General features: G+C 39.5%; 1 protein-coding gene across 1 annotated transcript; it reads right to left on the bottom strand.

Moving 5' to 3' along the window:
* Positions 1-2939: 2939 nt before the first annotated feature.
* LOC134797812 (calexcitin-2-like) lies at positions 2940-3692 on the bottom strand. Its single transcript, XM_063770177.1, has one exon. The coding sequence runs from the start codon at positions 3602-3604 to the stop codon at positions 3053-3055; it is 552 nt and encodes a 183-aa protein (XP_063626247.1). The 5' UTR covers positions 3605-3692; the 3' UTR covers positions 2940-3052.
* Positions 3693-18149: the final 14457 nt, after the last annotated feature.

The following is an 18149-nucleotide window of genomic DNA, read 5'->3' as shown; positions in this document are numbered from 1 at the left end:
GTCGAAAAGTGCTCGAGTGGAGACCACGGACTAGCAAGCGCAGCGTAGGACGTCCACCCACAAGATGGACAGACGATCTTGTTAAGGTCGCCGGAAGACGCTGGATGCGGGTCGCTTCCAACCGGCACGTATGGAGGTCCAAGGGGGAGGCCTATGTTCAGCAGTGGACGTCTTATGGCTGAGATGATGATGATGATGATTTTAATTTTATTTAGTATTAATTTTTAGTTTTATTTTATAGATAGGTAAATTACCCAGGTTTTTTTGAGTAGTAGTAGTAGGAAATTAGGAATTCCAAAATTAAGTCGTAAAATCCTTCATCTGTGATTTCTGGGTCCTATTCGACCCTCGGTAATAATTTAGGCCATAATCAGGGGTGCGAAACTCCTGACTTCGGGCAAACTCGGCTCCGTTCGGCTCAGCATTGCTCCGAGCAATTATTAGGGTTGACACAACTTGACGTCCCTTTGCGTGCACGACCACAGATAAGATAATGGCTTGAATTTTGACAACCCTAAATAACCGAAAGGGATAGTGCCATATATTAGAAAGTGACAGCATGATTCGACCCTGAACCGCTGTCAAACTTCGGTTTTGTAGGAAGTACAGAGTAGTATTATTATTTATTCTGTGCCATAATTATTTATTAACTACACCATGTAATCAACTCCATAATCCCGGCATCGACATTGTAACATGTCAATAAAACATCGGAACGCAATAAATAGGTACAGTCAGCAGTAAATGTCGGTCGCCTGATTTAATGTGCGCCAGGTAAAATGGCCGCGAGCACTGCGGCAGTTTATGCAGACTGTACTGATCTATTACTACCGTAATGTAACAATTTTACACCACTATGGAATTGCTGTCTCTTTCTGCATCGTGCAGAAGGCCAATTCAATATTTTTTAATAGGTTTTTACTTTATTTTGATAAGATCTTTCATCGTGTCATCAGGCAACTTATGTGCGAGCGAGATGCCTCGTTAGACGACTCCAGTACGGATATGATGGTCGTGATATGATACGTGACAGCGTGATAAAACGGTATCTGTCACTTTATATCCCGCGGTGTTAAAAAGTGACAGTTATTTTATCACGTGGATAAAACCATCCGTAATACGCCGGCTGATTGCATTTCTTAAGCACCGCTGATATAGTGTACCTATCGTTTTTCTTTTTGGCCCATTTACTTCACAGCGTGCGAATACCTACAAAAGCAATTGTACCTTAAGGTTAGCCGCGAAACACGGTGATGAACTATGTACTTAGTAAAAAAAGTTTTAAGTACCTATATAAGTAAATCAGACTCGGCCAATCGGTGTAATTACGTAGAATTTCTTGCAAGTAGATATTACAATGAATTCCTAGAAAACAGCTAATGACAATCACATTTAGTAAATTGACTATAAATTCATTACACAAGATAAATTTCAAAGTCATATTTTACGATCTTTGCATAACACTAAGCGTTGGCATTACCAACTGTTAAAAGAAAACACTAAGTCATATCATTTAATTTGTTTACTTTAACTTAAATAACTACACTGACAGACAGCAAAGTTTTATTATCATATAAGCCGCAGCGAACTCTTCTTTCCACCGTTGTAATTAATTTAAATAAAAAATGACCTTACTATTAACGTTATATAAGAGACTTAAGTCCTTTTTCCGTAGACGATTGTTAATTTTCCTGGCATAAATTAAGATAATTAATTCTGCTAATGAAATATTTTTCGCGCTTGGTTTCTTTCAGCTGCGGGCTACACCTGGTAAATTAGGTGCTGCCCTGACGTGCTCTTACTAAGATGAGTTTGTAACTTTGCTAGGTGTATTTTAAAATTTAAATTAATAGCGCTTGCTTGTTAGAGACCACACTTCTGGTGTAGGGAAGTAGGATTACCTACATGGTGGAATGGAGCTCTTTATGACAGCATCAACACACTCCTGAAGGTGGTTGCGGAAAGGGAGAACAACCCTCTTGGATTGGATGTCTATGTGAATATCCATTGCTTATAAAACTCAATTTAAAATCATTTTTTTCCTAAACCAACAATCTTAAATCATCGGGACCACCAGATGGTAACTTGGAATACTCCAAGGTATCTCCGGTTTGATTAATTGCTCGTGTTATAGGAAACACAAAATACGATCCAATGAGCACTACACTTTCTACTAACATAGGTATATAGTGGGTATATATTTACATACATCTTGTTATTAAGTTACTAACATAATGTCGTAAACAAACATATGGATAAGGTAAACGTACTAGTGCTCGACATGCTAATGCCCAATAGATGACACCTTGCTGTCACCTCTATTGACAATGACTTAAGTTTTAAGATGACATGTACTGGGACCGCGTCGAGCACCAGTACGTTTACCTTACCTGGCTCCAATTTCACCACGGTGACAGGTGCGACAATTGTAAAACATCACTGTTGCTGACGTCACAGGCATCCATGGGCTACGGTTACCGCTTACCATCGGCCGGGCCGTATTCCTGTTTGCCACCATCATTGTTTTATTAAAAAAAACTTTATTATATCGGAAAAAAACAGATATTTCTCTTGCTAAGTTTATGACAATTGTCACAAGAAACACTACAATTGTCACGAAAATCCGACATATAACTCATTACCTGTCAAGAATTACCTACAATTCTTCTAAATCTTGACAATTGTCAGAAACTTCGCAAAAGAAATATCTGTTTTTTCCGATATAATAAAGTTTTTTTAAATAATACAATGATGGTGGCAAACAGGAATACGGCCCGCCCGATGGTAAGTGGTAACTGTAGCCCATGGATGCCTGTGACGTCAGCAACAGTGATTTTACAATTGTCGCACCTGTCACCGTAGTGAAATTGGGGCCTGGTGTCGGAAATAAATATATTCATTTCATTTTAGGGAACACGTCGATAGAAAAAGTGCAAAACGAAATATTTAATACAGTATAATTACATCAGGCAAGCTCTTAGCACAGCTCATTACAAAATATCAAACAGATCACAATCATCACTTTTCACACAATATTAATAAAATTGTCAGTTCAGAAGCTAGTTTTACCGAAGATGAAGTTACCAGCGGCGTTCGGGTCCTCCGAAGCGAAGTATTCCTTCCACAAGACCTGGAACTCTTCCCAGGACACGTTAGCTTTGCCTTTGGACATCTTCTTGAAGGCTTCCACTGACTCGGCCTTGTTCAAACCGAAGGAGACGTATACTGAAGAGAACTCCTCACTGTCGATGGAGCCATCGTTGCTAGCATCTTCCAGTTGGAAAATGAATTTGGCGTAAAGGTTCTGCCACTCAAGAGGGGATGAGGGATTCTTGGCAAAGTCATCCCACATGGTCACCCACTCGTCGAACGAGACTTGTCCGTCGTTGTCAGCATCAGCACGGCTCTGCAGACCGTCCCAGATCTTTAATAAAGTTTCCTGAGTCTCCTTGTATTTGGCATCGCCTGCCTTCCAGCCGCGAAGCGTGGAAATCTTCTCGATTGCTAGCTCGAAATCCTTCTTATCGATGTTGCCACTGCCGTTGGTATCAAAGAACGCATTGAAGACGTGGAGGAGCTTCTTCTTTCTGAAGTCGGACACCATTTTGATATTTTAAAAGGAAGAGCTGTAAAGTGAAGTAGGCACAATGAGTAACAAGTCACGGCAGTTCCTTTTATACGTTTTGAAAGACTGCAAAAGATATTGTTATCTGAGTTGTTTACAAAGTGACGCACAATACCGCCGATTTCCTAGATCGCTATCTGACTGCATTGCAGGTACTGTTTGAGTTACTGATACTTGAAAGTGGAGTGCAAACAGTGTACAATGTGTACATAGTTACTGTTATCTACTTTTAAAACATAATTATTACATAAATTATGAAAGTGAGAGTTTCTTCTTGTAGAATAACTAACATACCTAAATACTTAAGTCAAATTCGTGAAATACCCTTTTCAAAAAAAAATTTCCCGAATAATCTTATGTAAATTATGATCCTAGTAACCTAGTTGGTCGAAATAAAAGTGATTTAATTTAAATGTTTTTATAAAGTGGGGTCAGCTGCAAAAGCAGCTATGAGGTCGAGGTGTTCAAAACTATTTGAACACAACTTACTTGTTAATAAGATCGTGTGCACATATTTTTAAACATCTCACCCTCTTATTGTCTTTAACTGCTGACAAAAAAGGTTTGAACAGATACATTTTTATTTCAGTCAAAACGCACAATTCAATTTTATTGTCAGCAATTTACAAATAAAGTTACTGAATTGTGAATTGAATACCACGAGTATTTTGATCCATTCACAGCATTCCACCGTTACAATAAACATTTAATTCATGTTAATTAACATTTTAATGAGTGAAAACACTCCTGTTTTATCAGATAATTAAATTCTTGTTAATTCCATGAGATGACGCGATTAAAACTGGTATGACGTCAATGCGAAAAATTTGTGTTTTCGTTGATCGTTTTTCGGTGTAATTATTAACAGTCTTAAGGGGCCCACTGATTAACAGTCCGCCGGACGGTATCGGCCTGTCAGTTAGAACAAAATTTTGACAGTTCCGGACAACTGACAGGCCGATACCGTCCGGCGGACTGTTAATCAGTGGTAGCAGGCTTTATAGAGTTAGACCAAAAATAGTCTGCAACGATTTTAATAGTATATCAGTAGTAGCATAATTTCATAGAAGTTTGACGTTTAAAATAACACTTGCACTGCGTGTGCTATCAAAATCGTTGCAGACTTACCTTGGTCTAACCTTATTAACTTCACTCGTAACTAATTAACAATGTAATACAGTCAGCATGAAAAGTAGGGGATCAGATTACGCAAAGGTGTCTGCCATTGTGTAACATCTAGTAGCTTAACAAAAAGAGATATTTCTCATGTAGAACATAATTACTTTTGAACGCGAACTGTAGATATTTATCTCTATTTGGGAAACTATTCGAGGGTGGCGGATACGTTTAGCACGTTGTTTCTACTACTATTAATGCTGACTGTATATGTATACTCTATACCTACTGGTAAGTCGATACATACCTAACAAAATTCTAATAATTAACATGTTTGACAGAAATGAAATAGGGTGACTGATACTAGTTATTGGCCACTCTTAACAATAATGCTTTAATTGACTATACAAGCAATTTGTATATCTTGTAAGTATTAACATTTTGAAGTGTTTTAGAAAACTAGAATATGTTTCTTTGACCATGTTTTTTTTATAAATTCCGCTGTATCAAAACTGTTTTGTTTCTTTTTTTCACGCTTTGCAGCCGGCGTATTATGGATGGCTTTATCCAGCTTTATCCACGTGATAAAATAACTGTCAATTTTTAACACCGTGAGATAGAAAGTGACGGACACCGTTTTATCACGCTGTCACGTAGACAAGAACGACCATCATATCCGTACAAACATGAATTATATTATATAGTACAGCCATAGTACAGCACTATCGTCCATTTCATTTACCAAGACAAGTGTTCTGGACTAACACATATTACCATAAGCAGTGACTAAGCTGTCATATTGCCTCTTCCATTAACCCTCGATCGCCTTAGTCCAAAAACAAGTAAAATGTACCTTATTACAACCAAATAAGAACTTCGCTAGTCGAACGTTTTCTCCAACAACTAACAGCTTTCCTTAAGCAGCATCGAAAAGACAAAGTAAAGTGAACCTTAACACAAGGACCTAAGAGTCGTGGTTATAAGCGTCTTCGTTTGTCTCGGGCACGAGACAGATTGCCTTAAGCCGCAAGAGACGCGAGTAAAGTGAACCTTATGGCACTGAGATAAGAACTGTGTGGAATCCTGTCCGTCTGTAGTGTCTCTGGTGAGACAGATAGCCGCATCCGTCATGTCGGTTGCACGCCGTGCGAGATTGACGATCGTTTGGATGCGGCATTTCTTGACTACGGGTGTATAAGGAACGTCGTTATTATTGACCAAGCGAAAGCGAAAGTCTAGCTGTTTCAGCTTAAGAAAAAAATATTTCATGGGTCCAGATTTTCTTGTCTATGGAAAGGCGTTTCTCAACCGATTTTCGTGAAATTTTATAAGCAGGCTCGATAAAAAAAATTGTCTGCCACCTTCAAATACTTTTGTAAATTGAAATATATCTAGATTACGCGTTCAAAAGTGTGTGCCACAGTCTAATAAAATTGTTCTACATGTAGTCACATATCTCTCTTTGTTAAGCTATTATAGAAGAGATAGATAGACCAAGAAAAGTCTGCAGAGATTTTGACAGCATACGCTGTGCAGGTGTTATTTTAAACGTCAAAATCTCTGCAGACTTTTCTTGGTCTGACTTTTTTTTTTCTAGTAGATATTTTGGACGCATAGTCAGATACGCTACTTTTGATTCTGACAGAATAATAGTGTAATGGTTTTTCATCATAAAATCTTATCATACGATAAAATCTTAAACTTGTACTTCAGAAAATACAATGTTTGCAAAAGATACTAACTATTATTGTCCTAATCTAAGTAATGACTAATGTAACACATTCGATTAGATACTGTAAGCGTGAATAGTCTATAAGAGAGTGGAATGTGCCCAACTAGGGAACCAATCCAATTATTTTATGAAATATTTTTTGATTTGTTTTGTTTGTGGTCAGGACGTTATAGCCGCGAAAGCTGAAGACGTGGGTTCGATTCCCGCCTCGGCCACCGGTGGACTTAGTCACTTTTTTTATCTATTTCAGTTTATAGAATGGAAAATATTTAACTAGTTGCGTTAAATAAATTGATAAACCCAACTGCGGTTAGGTTTGGAAAGCAATTTTAATAATTAAGTATTTATATATAGCACTGGCTTCTGCACGCGGTTTCGTCTGCGTGGTATGATGATAATGATTGACAAAAACTATCCTATGTCCTTCCCTGGGCCTCAAACTATATCCCTGCCAAATTTCATCTAATTTGATTAAGCAGTTTAAGCGTGAAGAAGTAACAGACAGACTTTCTGCTTTGACATCACCGAATGGGCCCTACGGAACCCAGCGCTGGTTTCATAGTAAGCATGATGCTTAGTTATGTTCCTTTGCTTTTGCTGTCTGTACATGTTCGTACATGTTTATGATTGTCACGAATAAATGTCTGTTATCCATATCTTATCAACTCCAAATATAGAAATTACTCCATACAACACTTACTCCATGCATCATTGTTGTTTACATTTTAGCTTTGCCAAGAAAAAACTAGATGGCAGTAGAATGTAGTGGCTACCCTTTGCTACTTTGAATTTAATTTAATTTCTTTAGAGCATGCTAAGTTTCATGTTATTACATCATGTGGTCTATATCTAGCATAACTTTCGTTCTCGCGCGCGAGACCATACCTACTTGAAGTCGCGCTTGATGTATGGAGTCGCGCGCGAGAACGCAACTCATGCTAGCAGGTCATGTCGTTTTAAAGTAAGAGCGTAATTTGTATTGTATGGGAGCGGCTTTTAAGCGGAGGGTTCGTGTGATTCCGAAGTGTTAACGCCACTTGCACCATTCCACTAACCCAGGGTTAACCGGTTAAATCTGGAGTTACCATGGTTACCAGTACAATTTGACACTGGGTTAACGGTTTAACCGCTTAACCCCGGGTTAGTGGGCTGGAGCAAGTGGCCCCATAGGTACAGCACATACAAAACCTTCTCACATCCTTGTGAACCGCGATAAAAGAACGCTATAATAGCCATAAGGGAGCTGATGCCGCTCATTTGGCTAATTGTGGGGAACTCCAAGAATATAGAATGTTTATGGCGTGTGTCTGTAATGCGGACTTACTGTTAATAAAAGTTGTTGCGATATAAGGGAAGAGGTCATTCGATTTTGGAGAGAAGATTTATTTATCTTAGATTTATATAAGGCGCAGCGAACTGACGAAACACGGTAGTAAATTTACTGTGACTACAAAAGGTTTTGACAATACGCCTCTATACTAAATTCTCTTTTATAGTAGTAAATAATGTATGATGGAAATAATAGAATTAAGTGTAACTTTCAGAAATCCATGTTAATTAAAAGCTGTGGTAACTCGTTATAATCAAACATCAAACATCAACATTTATTCAGCAAATAGGCCACAAGGGCACTTTTACACGTCATCATTGAATTTACATACAAGCAAGAATAATAACATCAACAATTTTATAAAATAAAACTAACAATTCAATCTAACGTATTACAATTACTAAGAGATGTATATGGTCTCTTAATGTCGAATTACATAAAAAATACAGATACGAAACACAATAAAAAAATTCACAGATTTCGTGCCTCACACGACTATCGAGCACATTGGAAATGAATCTACGGAATTCGAAAAAATATTGTAGCTGAGCGACGAGAAAGTCTGGATAAGGAAAAAGTTACAAAATAAAACTACAACGTTGAATGATAATTATTTTATTCTTAGACTAACACAAGTATCCTGGACATAACGCATGTGAACAAACAAATTGCAAAATTTCCACACGCGTATCCAAGTTTGAATAATTGTCGCCGTGGCGCATAAGTATAGGTAAATATTTCATTTTTCGATTAATAAGCAGGATATATTAATGTTCAAAGTACAAGAAAATTATTACACGGCAAATCCGTAGTCAACTCGAGAAGTCGAAGCCGAAGATCGGCAGCGGCCCATTTGCTGCAAGATATGAAATTTTCTTGACAGCAGTTTGACGCGACGAGAGATGACCATAACAGCGTTTGTCTATGTTGCACCAAACCTGAGTTCCAATAGGTACTACCAGGGTTCAGCATCAGCTATCTTGGGTAATGCTCTACCCGTCTCATCATGACGAATCGGGTGTCCAAAACAGCGTGTGCCTATGTTGCACCAAACCTGAGTTCCGCTAGGTACAACCAGGGTTCAGCATCAGCTCTATCTTGGGTACTACTCTCCTAAGTGCTCATCGAGACGAGTCCGATGACCAAAACAGCGTGTGTTTATGTTGTATTAAACCCGAGCTCCACTAGGTACTGCCAGGGTTCAGCATCAGCTATCTGCTAGCAGCCGCCAGCAACATGCTGAGGTGAGACCATTTCGTGGCACTTTTTCTTTTTTATGTTTCTCTGTATAAGTTTTAATTTTGTGTTTCTCCCTCTCCCTCTCCCTCTCCCTCTCCCTCTCCCTCTCCCTCTCCCTCTCCCTCTCCCTCTCCCTCTCCCTCTCCCTCTCCCTCTCCCTCTCCCTCTCCCTCTCCCTCTCCCTCTCCCTCTCCCTCTCCCTCTCCCTCTCCCTCTCCCTCTCCCTCTCCCTCTCCCTCTCCCTCTCCCTCTCCCTCTCCCTCTCCCTCTCCCTCTCCCTCTCCCTCTCCCTCTCCCTCTCCCTCTCCCTCTCCCTCTCCCTCTCCCTCTCCCTCTCCCTCTCCCTCTCCCTCTCCCTCTCCCTCTCCCTCTCCCTCTCCCTCTCCCTCTCCCTCTCCCTCTCCCTCTCCCTCTCCCTCTCCCTCTCCCTCTCCCTCTCCCTCTCCCTCTCCCTCTCCCTCTCCCTCTCCCTCTCCCTCTCCCTCTCCCTCTCCCTCTCCCTCTCCCTCTCCCTCTCCCTCTCCCTCTCCCTCTCCCTCTCCCTCTCCCTCTCCCTCTCCCTCTCCCTCTCCCTCTCCCTCTCCCTCTCCCTCTCCCTCTCCCTCTCCCTCTCCCTCTCCCTCTCCCTCTCCCTCTCCCTCTCCCTCTCCCTCTCCCTCTCCCTTTCCCTTTTGACTATTTTAAGGTTAGGCTACAGGGCAAACCCTTAACCCGATCGTCTTTGTTTTAGGCTCAAATTGTAGCTGACTAAATTGTCCAGAGCCGTTTTTCTCAAATTTTTGATATCATTCTTCGTTTCCAAATTATCGAGCACCAAAATCAAAAATTCGGAAAAAATTGAATTTTATTTTCACTATTTCGACCATAACTTTTTTGTTTTTGACTTTCTCGAATAATTGTTTTTTGCACCTTACAGCTCTCGTGATTATGCGTCTTTTGAGCCTATTTTTTAATATCATATCTTCACAACTTTCCGAGATATAAGGGGATCGCACTTTTTCGTGAAATCGGACCGTATACTGGAGCGAACGAAAAGACATTTCCAATTTCAAAACTATAATATTTAGAGGTGTAAATGTCTCTAGGTGTCAGAACTATAAGATTACATATTTTATCAAGTTATCCTTAGAGATGTATAGGGTCTCCAAGAGTCAATATCCTGTATAATTAATACATTCATTAAGAGAAAAGAAACATACGAGAGCAGAATGAGGCGTCTCACTGTAATTAATTAATAAAAATAAAGTTGTCCCGATAGTCGTTTCAGTGAACGGTCTAATAGCGAAGAGTCTCGACCAACATCTTGAGAGACTCTCGCTAGGTGGTTGGATCAAGGGTCAGATGCAGAAGGCGGTGATCTTGGACACGGCGCGGATAGTCCGCCGGTTCCTCTCTCTGCGGCCCTGACCACCGGTAGCTTGGGCCTTGCCCCGCTGCTGGCGGCACCCTAGGTTAGGTTTTTTATAATGTGTTTATATAATTTTTTATTGTTTTGTAAGTGTTTTTATATTTTACTTTTATATTCATATTATAAAATAACCTAACTTAGAAATAAATAAAGAGAATAATAAGTTACTAAGTATAATAGCTTGTGTTAGCTTAAACAGACCAGTCTCCACAAACAGCACCCGTTCACGAGTATGACGCGTATCTCAGCCATCGCCTCCCTCAACCTTCATTCGGGAAAGTGGCGACCCGATCAACGACGCCACCGTAAGCAAAGACTTTTAAGTAGTGTCCGACCGAAGGTTCGGTTTCGGTTTCGGTTTCGGCCAGGTTCGGCCAAAAAATCATGTTTCGGCTGTAGTTTCGGTTTCGGCCAAAAAACGGCCGAACCTTTCGGCCGGGCCGAAACTTACGAAATGGTACTTCGTACTATGAAACTAAACTATGTGACAAAGACCAAAAGTTGGGGAATAAGTAGGACAACAATATTAATATGTACCTACATATACTGATTCATGTATAGGTACAGAAATGTATTGGTTTATTATAAAACACAATTCCACTAATGAGGGCGCCACTATATAGACGGTCGATGCAGTCTTAAGAGGCTGTTAATACCTATAACGCGCACACTGTCTAATTAGACACTCATCTACTCAGATACAATTGTATCGGAGTAAATGAGATAGCACTGTCGTATGTTACTGGGTCTGGGGAAAAGAATGATAAGAAAACTCATCATCTTCCTCGCGTAATCCCGGAATTTGACATTGGTTGGAGTCTGTGCTCAACTACTTATCCTGCAGCCTGAAGCACGGCTTTGACTTCGCATGAAAGTTCGCCTCACTGGGGCACTTCGGACGTTTAGGCCCAGGTGAAGATCGGTACCCGGCCTTGCGATATTGTCAACAAAAAATTCGCGCTCGCTGCGCTCGCGTTTTTGGTTGACCCTGTATCTACATGTTGGCTTGACTGGTGAATGAATAGAGTTAGACCAAGAAAGTTCTACAATTATTTTGATAGCATATGCAGTGCAACTAGTGCAAATGTTATCTATACGTCACAATTTCACAGAAGTTTTGACGTTTAAAATAACACTTGCACTGCGTGTGTTATCAAAATCGTTGCAGAATTATCTTGGTCTAACTCTAGTAATTTTCTTAAAAAACTGCTTAAGTAACATCAATTTCAAGGACATTGGGTGTTGACAGCCCCATAATATGTGTGTAAAAGCGGTTTTATGACATTTTTTCAACGATTTTAACAAGTCTACAAAAGGTTCGGTTTCGGTTTCGGTTTCGGCCGAAATTAGAGCCAAGCCAAACATTCGATTTCGGTTTCGGTTTCGGTAAAAAAACATGTTTCGGTCGGACACTACTTTTAAGCGAGCATGACATGTTCAAGCTACCGGCCTATAATAATATTAAAATAGTAATAACATGTAGCTGTAAGACACGGCATTTTGTGCTCGTATGTTACATAAAAAGACAGTATATATAGCTTCACATAATCACTTGCGTATTTAAGGTATCAGTTATAGTGCATAATTATTTTCCATCGTATTTTCACGGAAACTTACGAACGTGTCTTGCTATTTCAGTAAGGCTCGGTATAAAAACTAGGTACAGTCAGCCAAGAAAGTGGTATACCACTTTTCGACTCTATCATCTGATTGATTGACTAAAGTAGCATGACAAATACGAACGTGTCCGACAAAAGAAACTCAAAGTACGATGGAAAACAATTAAATGCACTAGATCTGTAGGTACATTATTTGCATCTCCTGTATTTTGTGTCTGTTCTTCATAATAATAGTATTGTTTTCAGTGCACCGGCAGCTATCTTCCAGCACAAACGAAAATTACCAACAATATAGTAGGTACAAAAACCTCAAAACACCACATTAATTAAAACCTTTGTGCACATAGATAGTAGCCGATTCTAAACATCCATTTATTTTAAGCCTTACACGTATTATTTTACGTTTTAATTTTGAATGTATAGTATACCGTTTTATATGTTGTTAGGGGTGTGTGGTGTGGCGAGACAAAGGTTTGTGCGATTGTCCTTTGTTTGCGTGATGTATTACCGGGCCGCCGGACCGACGTCTTGCAGGAGTTTTTTCAGTGAGTAATAAAAAAAAGACTGTTAGTGAAAGTGTAGTAGTAGGTAGTGCATCCATATAGGCAAAGAGAATAGAGTGCATAGAGACGGACTGCAAAGTAAATTATGTGGCCACTGTAAATTTACTGCCATCTTTCGACAGATGATAAAACTGTTAGAACGCCATTTGACTTTGATCTTTATTATTCTTTCACTGATATGTGTTAACTTATTAAATATTAATATTAACGCCATCTACTCTACTATAGGCCAAAGGTATGGTGCAATCTTTTCGAGCGAAGGCGCCATAACCTTCAGCCTACTCTCGAGTAGATGGCGTTAATATTAATATTTCGAAGTCAAATGGCGTACTAACAGTTTTAATCGTCTGTCGAAAGATGGCAGAAAATGTACTGTAGCTACATAATTTACCATGACAGTAACTCTCTATTTCAAATTCTCTTTCTAAGGTAAAGTAAAGAATTATGTAGTAGTATATTCATTGTATATATTTTATTATTTTTATCTGTGTATTGTATATGTAGTTTATTATGTTTTTCAGTTGTTTGCAATAGTTCCTAATTGAATTCTCTTACTCTTCTTCTTGCACCATTTTTATTACATCTCTGTTTAGCCCTATGGTTGACTGGTAGAGAATGCCTTTAGGCATTAAGTCCGCCATTTGTACATTTTATTTGTATTTTGTGCAATAAAGTTTAAATAAATAAATAAATAAATAAACTAGTATAGTCAGAATCAATAGCAACGGAGGAAACCATTCTAATTCATGCAAAATGAAGTGAAAGTCGTGGGTAAGGTGAGATACTCGCTAATCGTAATCGTCAAAGTCGTATCAAAACTAGTACAAAATCATAACAACTTTCAAATTATAATATTTTTCAAACTCGAAGGGTAGGATGACACCTGTTATTTCAATACAATTTTGCGAGATTTGGCGTTTTTAGGTTATAAACTATATGGAGCTGACAAGTGTCATTCTACCCTTCGAGTTTGGAAAATATTATAGAATCGACCAGCGACCTCCAGAATTGTTTACTCGACTGCATGTTCTTTCCCATACCCAGTATGAAGTTTTTTTCCATTTGAGTGCACACTATAAGTTCCACAGCAGAACCGGTAACAATCTATCAAACTTCCACAGAATTAAAGAAAAGCGAACGCCAACAAAGATATCGTTCTGGGGTGCGTTATTCAGTAAGCACAAGCGAGTTAGCGTTTAAGGATGACACACGTTAGACCGGGCCGGGGCCGGGCTGGAGCTTCCGGCGCTTCGTTCCCCCGAACCAGTCCCCGCCCGGCCCGGTCTAGCGCGAGTCAACCTTTAAGCAAACCAATTATAACGCACTCTAAGCTTGGGTTATTCTAACCAACATACTAAAATGACAGTTTGATTGACCAATTTAGTATCTACCAAGGCTAGAGTTAGACCAAGAAAAGTCTGCAGCGATTTTGATATCATACACAGTGCAAGTGTTATTATACGCCATAATTTCATATTAGAAGTTTCATTAAAAATAACACTGCATGTGCAATTAATTCAGCCAATATGTACTAGTTTTCGCAAAGTGACTAGGTGAAATGTTATAAGGTTAATTATTCAAAAACATATTTCAGTGAAAATTTAATTTTCAATAGGGAATTCAGGAATTGCCACTATTCGAGTCGCCCCACACTCGCATGAGCAATGGGAATGCACCTCTGCTCAGGCAGAACGGGCCTTCGACGTACAATGCAACAAAAGTGCATGCAGGTAAACGTCTTTCATTTGATATTTGTGTTCGCGGATGTACGATCACTGGAAAGTTAAAATAATATTAAACATTACGGCTCGATTCGGAAAATGAATTATATTTCTACTAGACTTCAACTAGTTACGATACGGATAATTTAAAGATATTTGTAAGATAGATATGTCAAATTTGACGTTTCCGCGATTCTGGAGGTCCTCTTGAACGATTTCGACAAGTTATGACTTAGATGTCCAAGTCACATCTAGTCGATATCTAATGTAGATCTAGTTGATCTCTAAATCGTCTCAAGATCTTGTGATTATCTCGAAATCCGAATAGGCCTGTTAGTCTCTACCCGAGACTTTGTCCACGGAGAATTCTGCAACCTTCCCCTTCCCCTTAGTACAGTCACCTGCAATATCTCTTCGAAGGCCGCAATAATATGTGACACGCTCTTATGGCTCTACAAATAAAATCGTGTCAGATATTTTTGCGGCTTTCGTTGTGTAACATATTATTGCAGGTGACTATACTCTCGTATGAAATTGCAATCCAAGACGTTTATAGAAAACGCTAATTATTAATCCAGCGGCCTGTGGTGCGACCCCAAGTTAGGTCAATATGGAGAAGACCGGCATTCAAAATTGTTGGTTGGGAATATGGTATTTGTGACATACTTACGTCGCTCAGACATATAAAGAAAAAGATTCGCTCCTTCTGCTCTACCGACCTTCTGTAACTGCTTTATACATAGAATACCTATGCATACAAACGCAAGAATTAAGGATGACTCACGTTAGACCGGGCCTTGTCGCTTCCGGCGCTTACTTTTCTATGACATGACTGGTGATCACGTGATGCTGTCCACGGAAAACGATGCGTCGGAAGCCCCGGCCCGGACACGGCCCGTTCTAACGTGAGTCATCCTTTAGAAGTGACGTAAAAGCATAAATGGTCTTACCTGATAGGAGGTCTTGGCCACATTGACTTTACAGCAAGTTTCCTAGTCATATCTAGACCCAGGTTTAGCTTGTATATTTCTGAATAACAATATTCTCTAGAGCGCTGTATATTTTTAATCCAGCGGCTGCGACCCCATTGCGCGCCGCTAATCCCGGGGCGTGGACGCGGCTCCGTGAACGCACGTCTTACGATATCAAAGCACGTTTTGCGTTTTTAAATCCCAGATATTAAAATTATAGAGGTTTAGTGGAGAGGCGTCTATAGAACTGAGGGCCTACTGGGCCTAGCCAATAGTACTAGCGGTTGACCAAAATCAGCTGCAAATGGTGTTAAAGGTATGAAAATCGGCACGATTAATCTTTAGGCCATTTGAATTAATTTGACCCGTAGCACCAAAAAAAAACAAACGGAAAGGAGTTAAGACGCCATCTTTTTTTAGTATGGAAAATAAAATAAAATTGTTCAGAAACCTATCGTGTGTGGCATTAAATGAAAGGGCATTTTGAGCCGGTTTTAAAAATATATCACATTATTATATTTCCGTCACTTGCATTCAATTAAAATAAAAATAATTTTCAAAACATACCAAGTTTGGGCTCCTCCAGGTACGACGAAACCGTTGAATAATTTTTTGTAAAATATACCTCAAGTAATACCCAATATCCTCATATCTAACCCCAAGAAATTAATTTCGAAAATATTAAGTGTTAGTATTTTTTTTTTATTATTACAAATTGTGATCTATCAATCTATCAATGAAACGGCCTCCTAGCCTAGTCGATAGTGACCCTGCCTATAAAGCAGGAGGTCCCAGGTTCGAATCCTGGTAAGGGCATTTATTTGTGTGTTCATGATCATCACCACACAAATAAATGCCCATATACACATAGGTATATACAAGCCCTGGTAAGGGCATTTATTTGTGTGATGATGATGATGATGAACACACAAATAAATGCCCTTACCAGGATTCGAACCTGGGACCTCCTGCTTCATAGGCAGGGTCACTATCGACTAGGCTAGGAGGCCGTTTCATTGATAGATTGATAGATCACAATTTGTAAGTAAGCAGGAGGTCCCAGGTTCGAATCCTGGTAAGGGCATTTATTTGTGTGTTCATCATCATCATCATCACACCAGGGCTTGTATATACCTATGTGTATATGGGCATTTATTTGTGTGGTGATGATCATGAACACACAAATAAATGCCCTTACCAGGATTCGAACCTGGGACCTCCTGCTTCATAGGCAGGGTCACTATCGACTAGGCTAGGAGGCCGTTTCATTGATAGATTGATAGATCACAATTTGTAATAATAAAAAAAAAATACTAACACTAAATATTTTCGAAATTAATTTCTTGGGGTTGGATATGAGGATATTGGGTATTACTTGAGGTATATTTTACAAAAAATAATTCAACGGTTTCGTACCTGGAGGAGCCCAAACTTGATATGTTTTGAAAATTATTTTTATTTTAATTGAATGCAAGTGACGTAAATATAATAATGTGATATATTTTTAGAACCGGCTCAAAATGCCCTTTCATTTAATACCACACACGATAGGTTTCTGAACAAAAATTTGTTTTTTTCCATACAAAAAAAAGATGACGTCATAACTCCTTTCCGTTTGTTTTTTTTTTGGTGCTACGGGTCAAATTGATTCAAATGGCTTAAAGATTAATCGTGTCGATTTTCATACCTTTAACACCATTTGCAGCTGATTCCCGAATTTCAGGTTGTACCGCTATCGCTACAAGATGACAAACGACAAACGATTACAAAAAATAAATTAATGTAAGTATCGGAATGACAGATGCCACGAAAAGTCCAGTGATTGATTCCATACATTATTTAAGTTTCGATTGGCGTTTTCTGATCTTGGCTAGACAGATGACTCATACTCAAATACCCATTTCCTCAAAGGTTAACTGGAAGAGATCCCATACAGGGATAAGTTCGCCTTTGTTGTATTTAATTCACTCTGTAACTGTACATTCATACATACATACTTTTTCTAAAAGTCCTGAAGAAAAGGAAGTCCAGCTAGCTCCGGCTTGCCTACAATTTTGAACAGGCCCTACCAATAAAATTAAAAACAAGCTGCGATGTGTTACGCAAATTGGCTGTGTATTTAAAGGAACCGGCCGACGGAAGCGCCAGAACTTGACACCCCTCGGCAAAACTCTATTTATTAACGATGTTGATCTAGATGCAATGGAAACACACAGTGCCTCGATCGTGCAAGCTGCGTGTTATTTGCTATCCTACTTAGACTACTTACTACCTTAAGGCAGCTTGCATTACAATACGTGTGCATGAGGGCCCGTCTTGCTTTGCTCGGTTTGCCTAATGGATAAGCTAGAGATAAGTACCTAACTCGTACGGATATGGTTATTGTTATATTATATGTGCACTATACGCTGAGGGGTGAATATGTGGGTCATACTGAACAACTGTTACTATGGGGCCAGCCCCATCACCTTCCTCGCGTTATCCCGGCTTTCTGACACGGCTCATACGAGCCTGGGGTCCCGAGTAATCCCGAGAATTGGAACAGGCACTAGTTTTTACGAAAGCGATTGCCACCTTCCAACCCAGAGGGGAAGTTAACTAGGCCTCATTGGGATTAGTCCGGTTTTCTCACGATGTTTTCCTTCACCGAAAAGCGACTGATAAATATCAAATAATATTTCGTACATAAGTTTCGAAAAACTCATTGGTTTGAACCCGCTAGGCCACCAGCGCCTGATTTGTTTTTTGTTTCCGAACTGTCATGTTACCTACATCGATATATTTCTGTAGGTAGTAACCTCTCGCTAGAGTCTTAATTCTTGACT

The sequence above is a fragment of the Cydia splendana genome, chromosome 15 (genome assembly GCF_910591565.1).
Source record: "Cydia splendana chromosome 15, ilCydSple1.2, whole genome shotgun sequence".
Taxonomy (NCBI): domain Eukaryota; kingdom Metazoa; phylum Arthropoda; class Insecta; order Lepidoptera; family Tortricidae; genus Cydia; species Cydia splendana.
Note: the sequence above shows the minus strand (reverse complement) of the source record. Positions and strands in the feature narration are given on the sequence as shown.

Excerpts from the sequence above, each read along its gene's own strand:
- LOC134797812 (XM_063770177.1), bottom strand. The coding sequence starts at position 3,604 with ATGGTGTCCGACTTCAGAAAGAAGAAGCTCCTCCACGTCTTCAATGCG.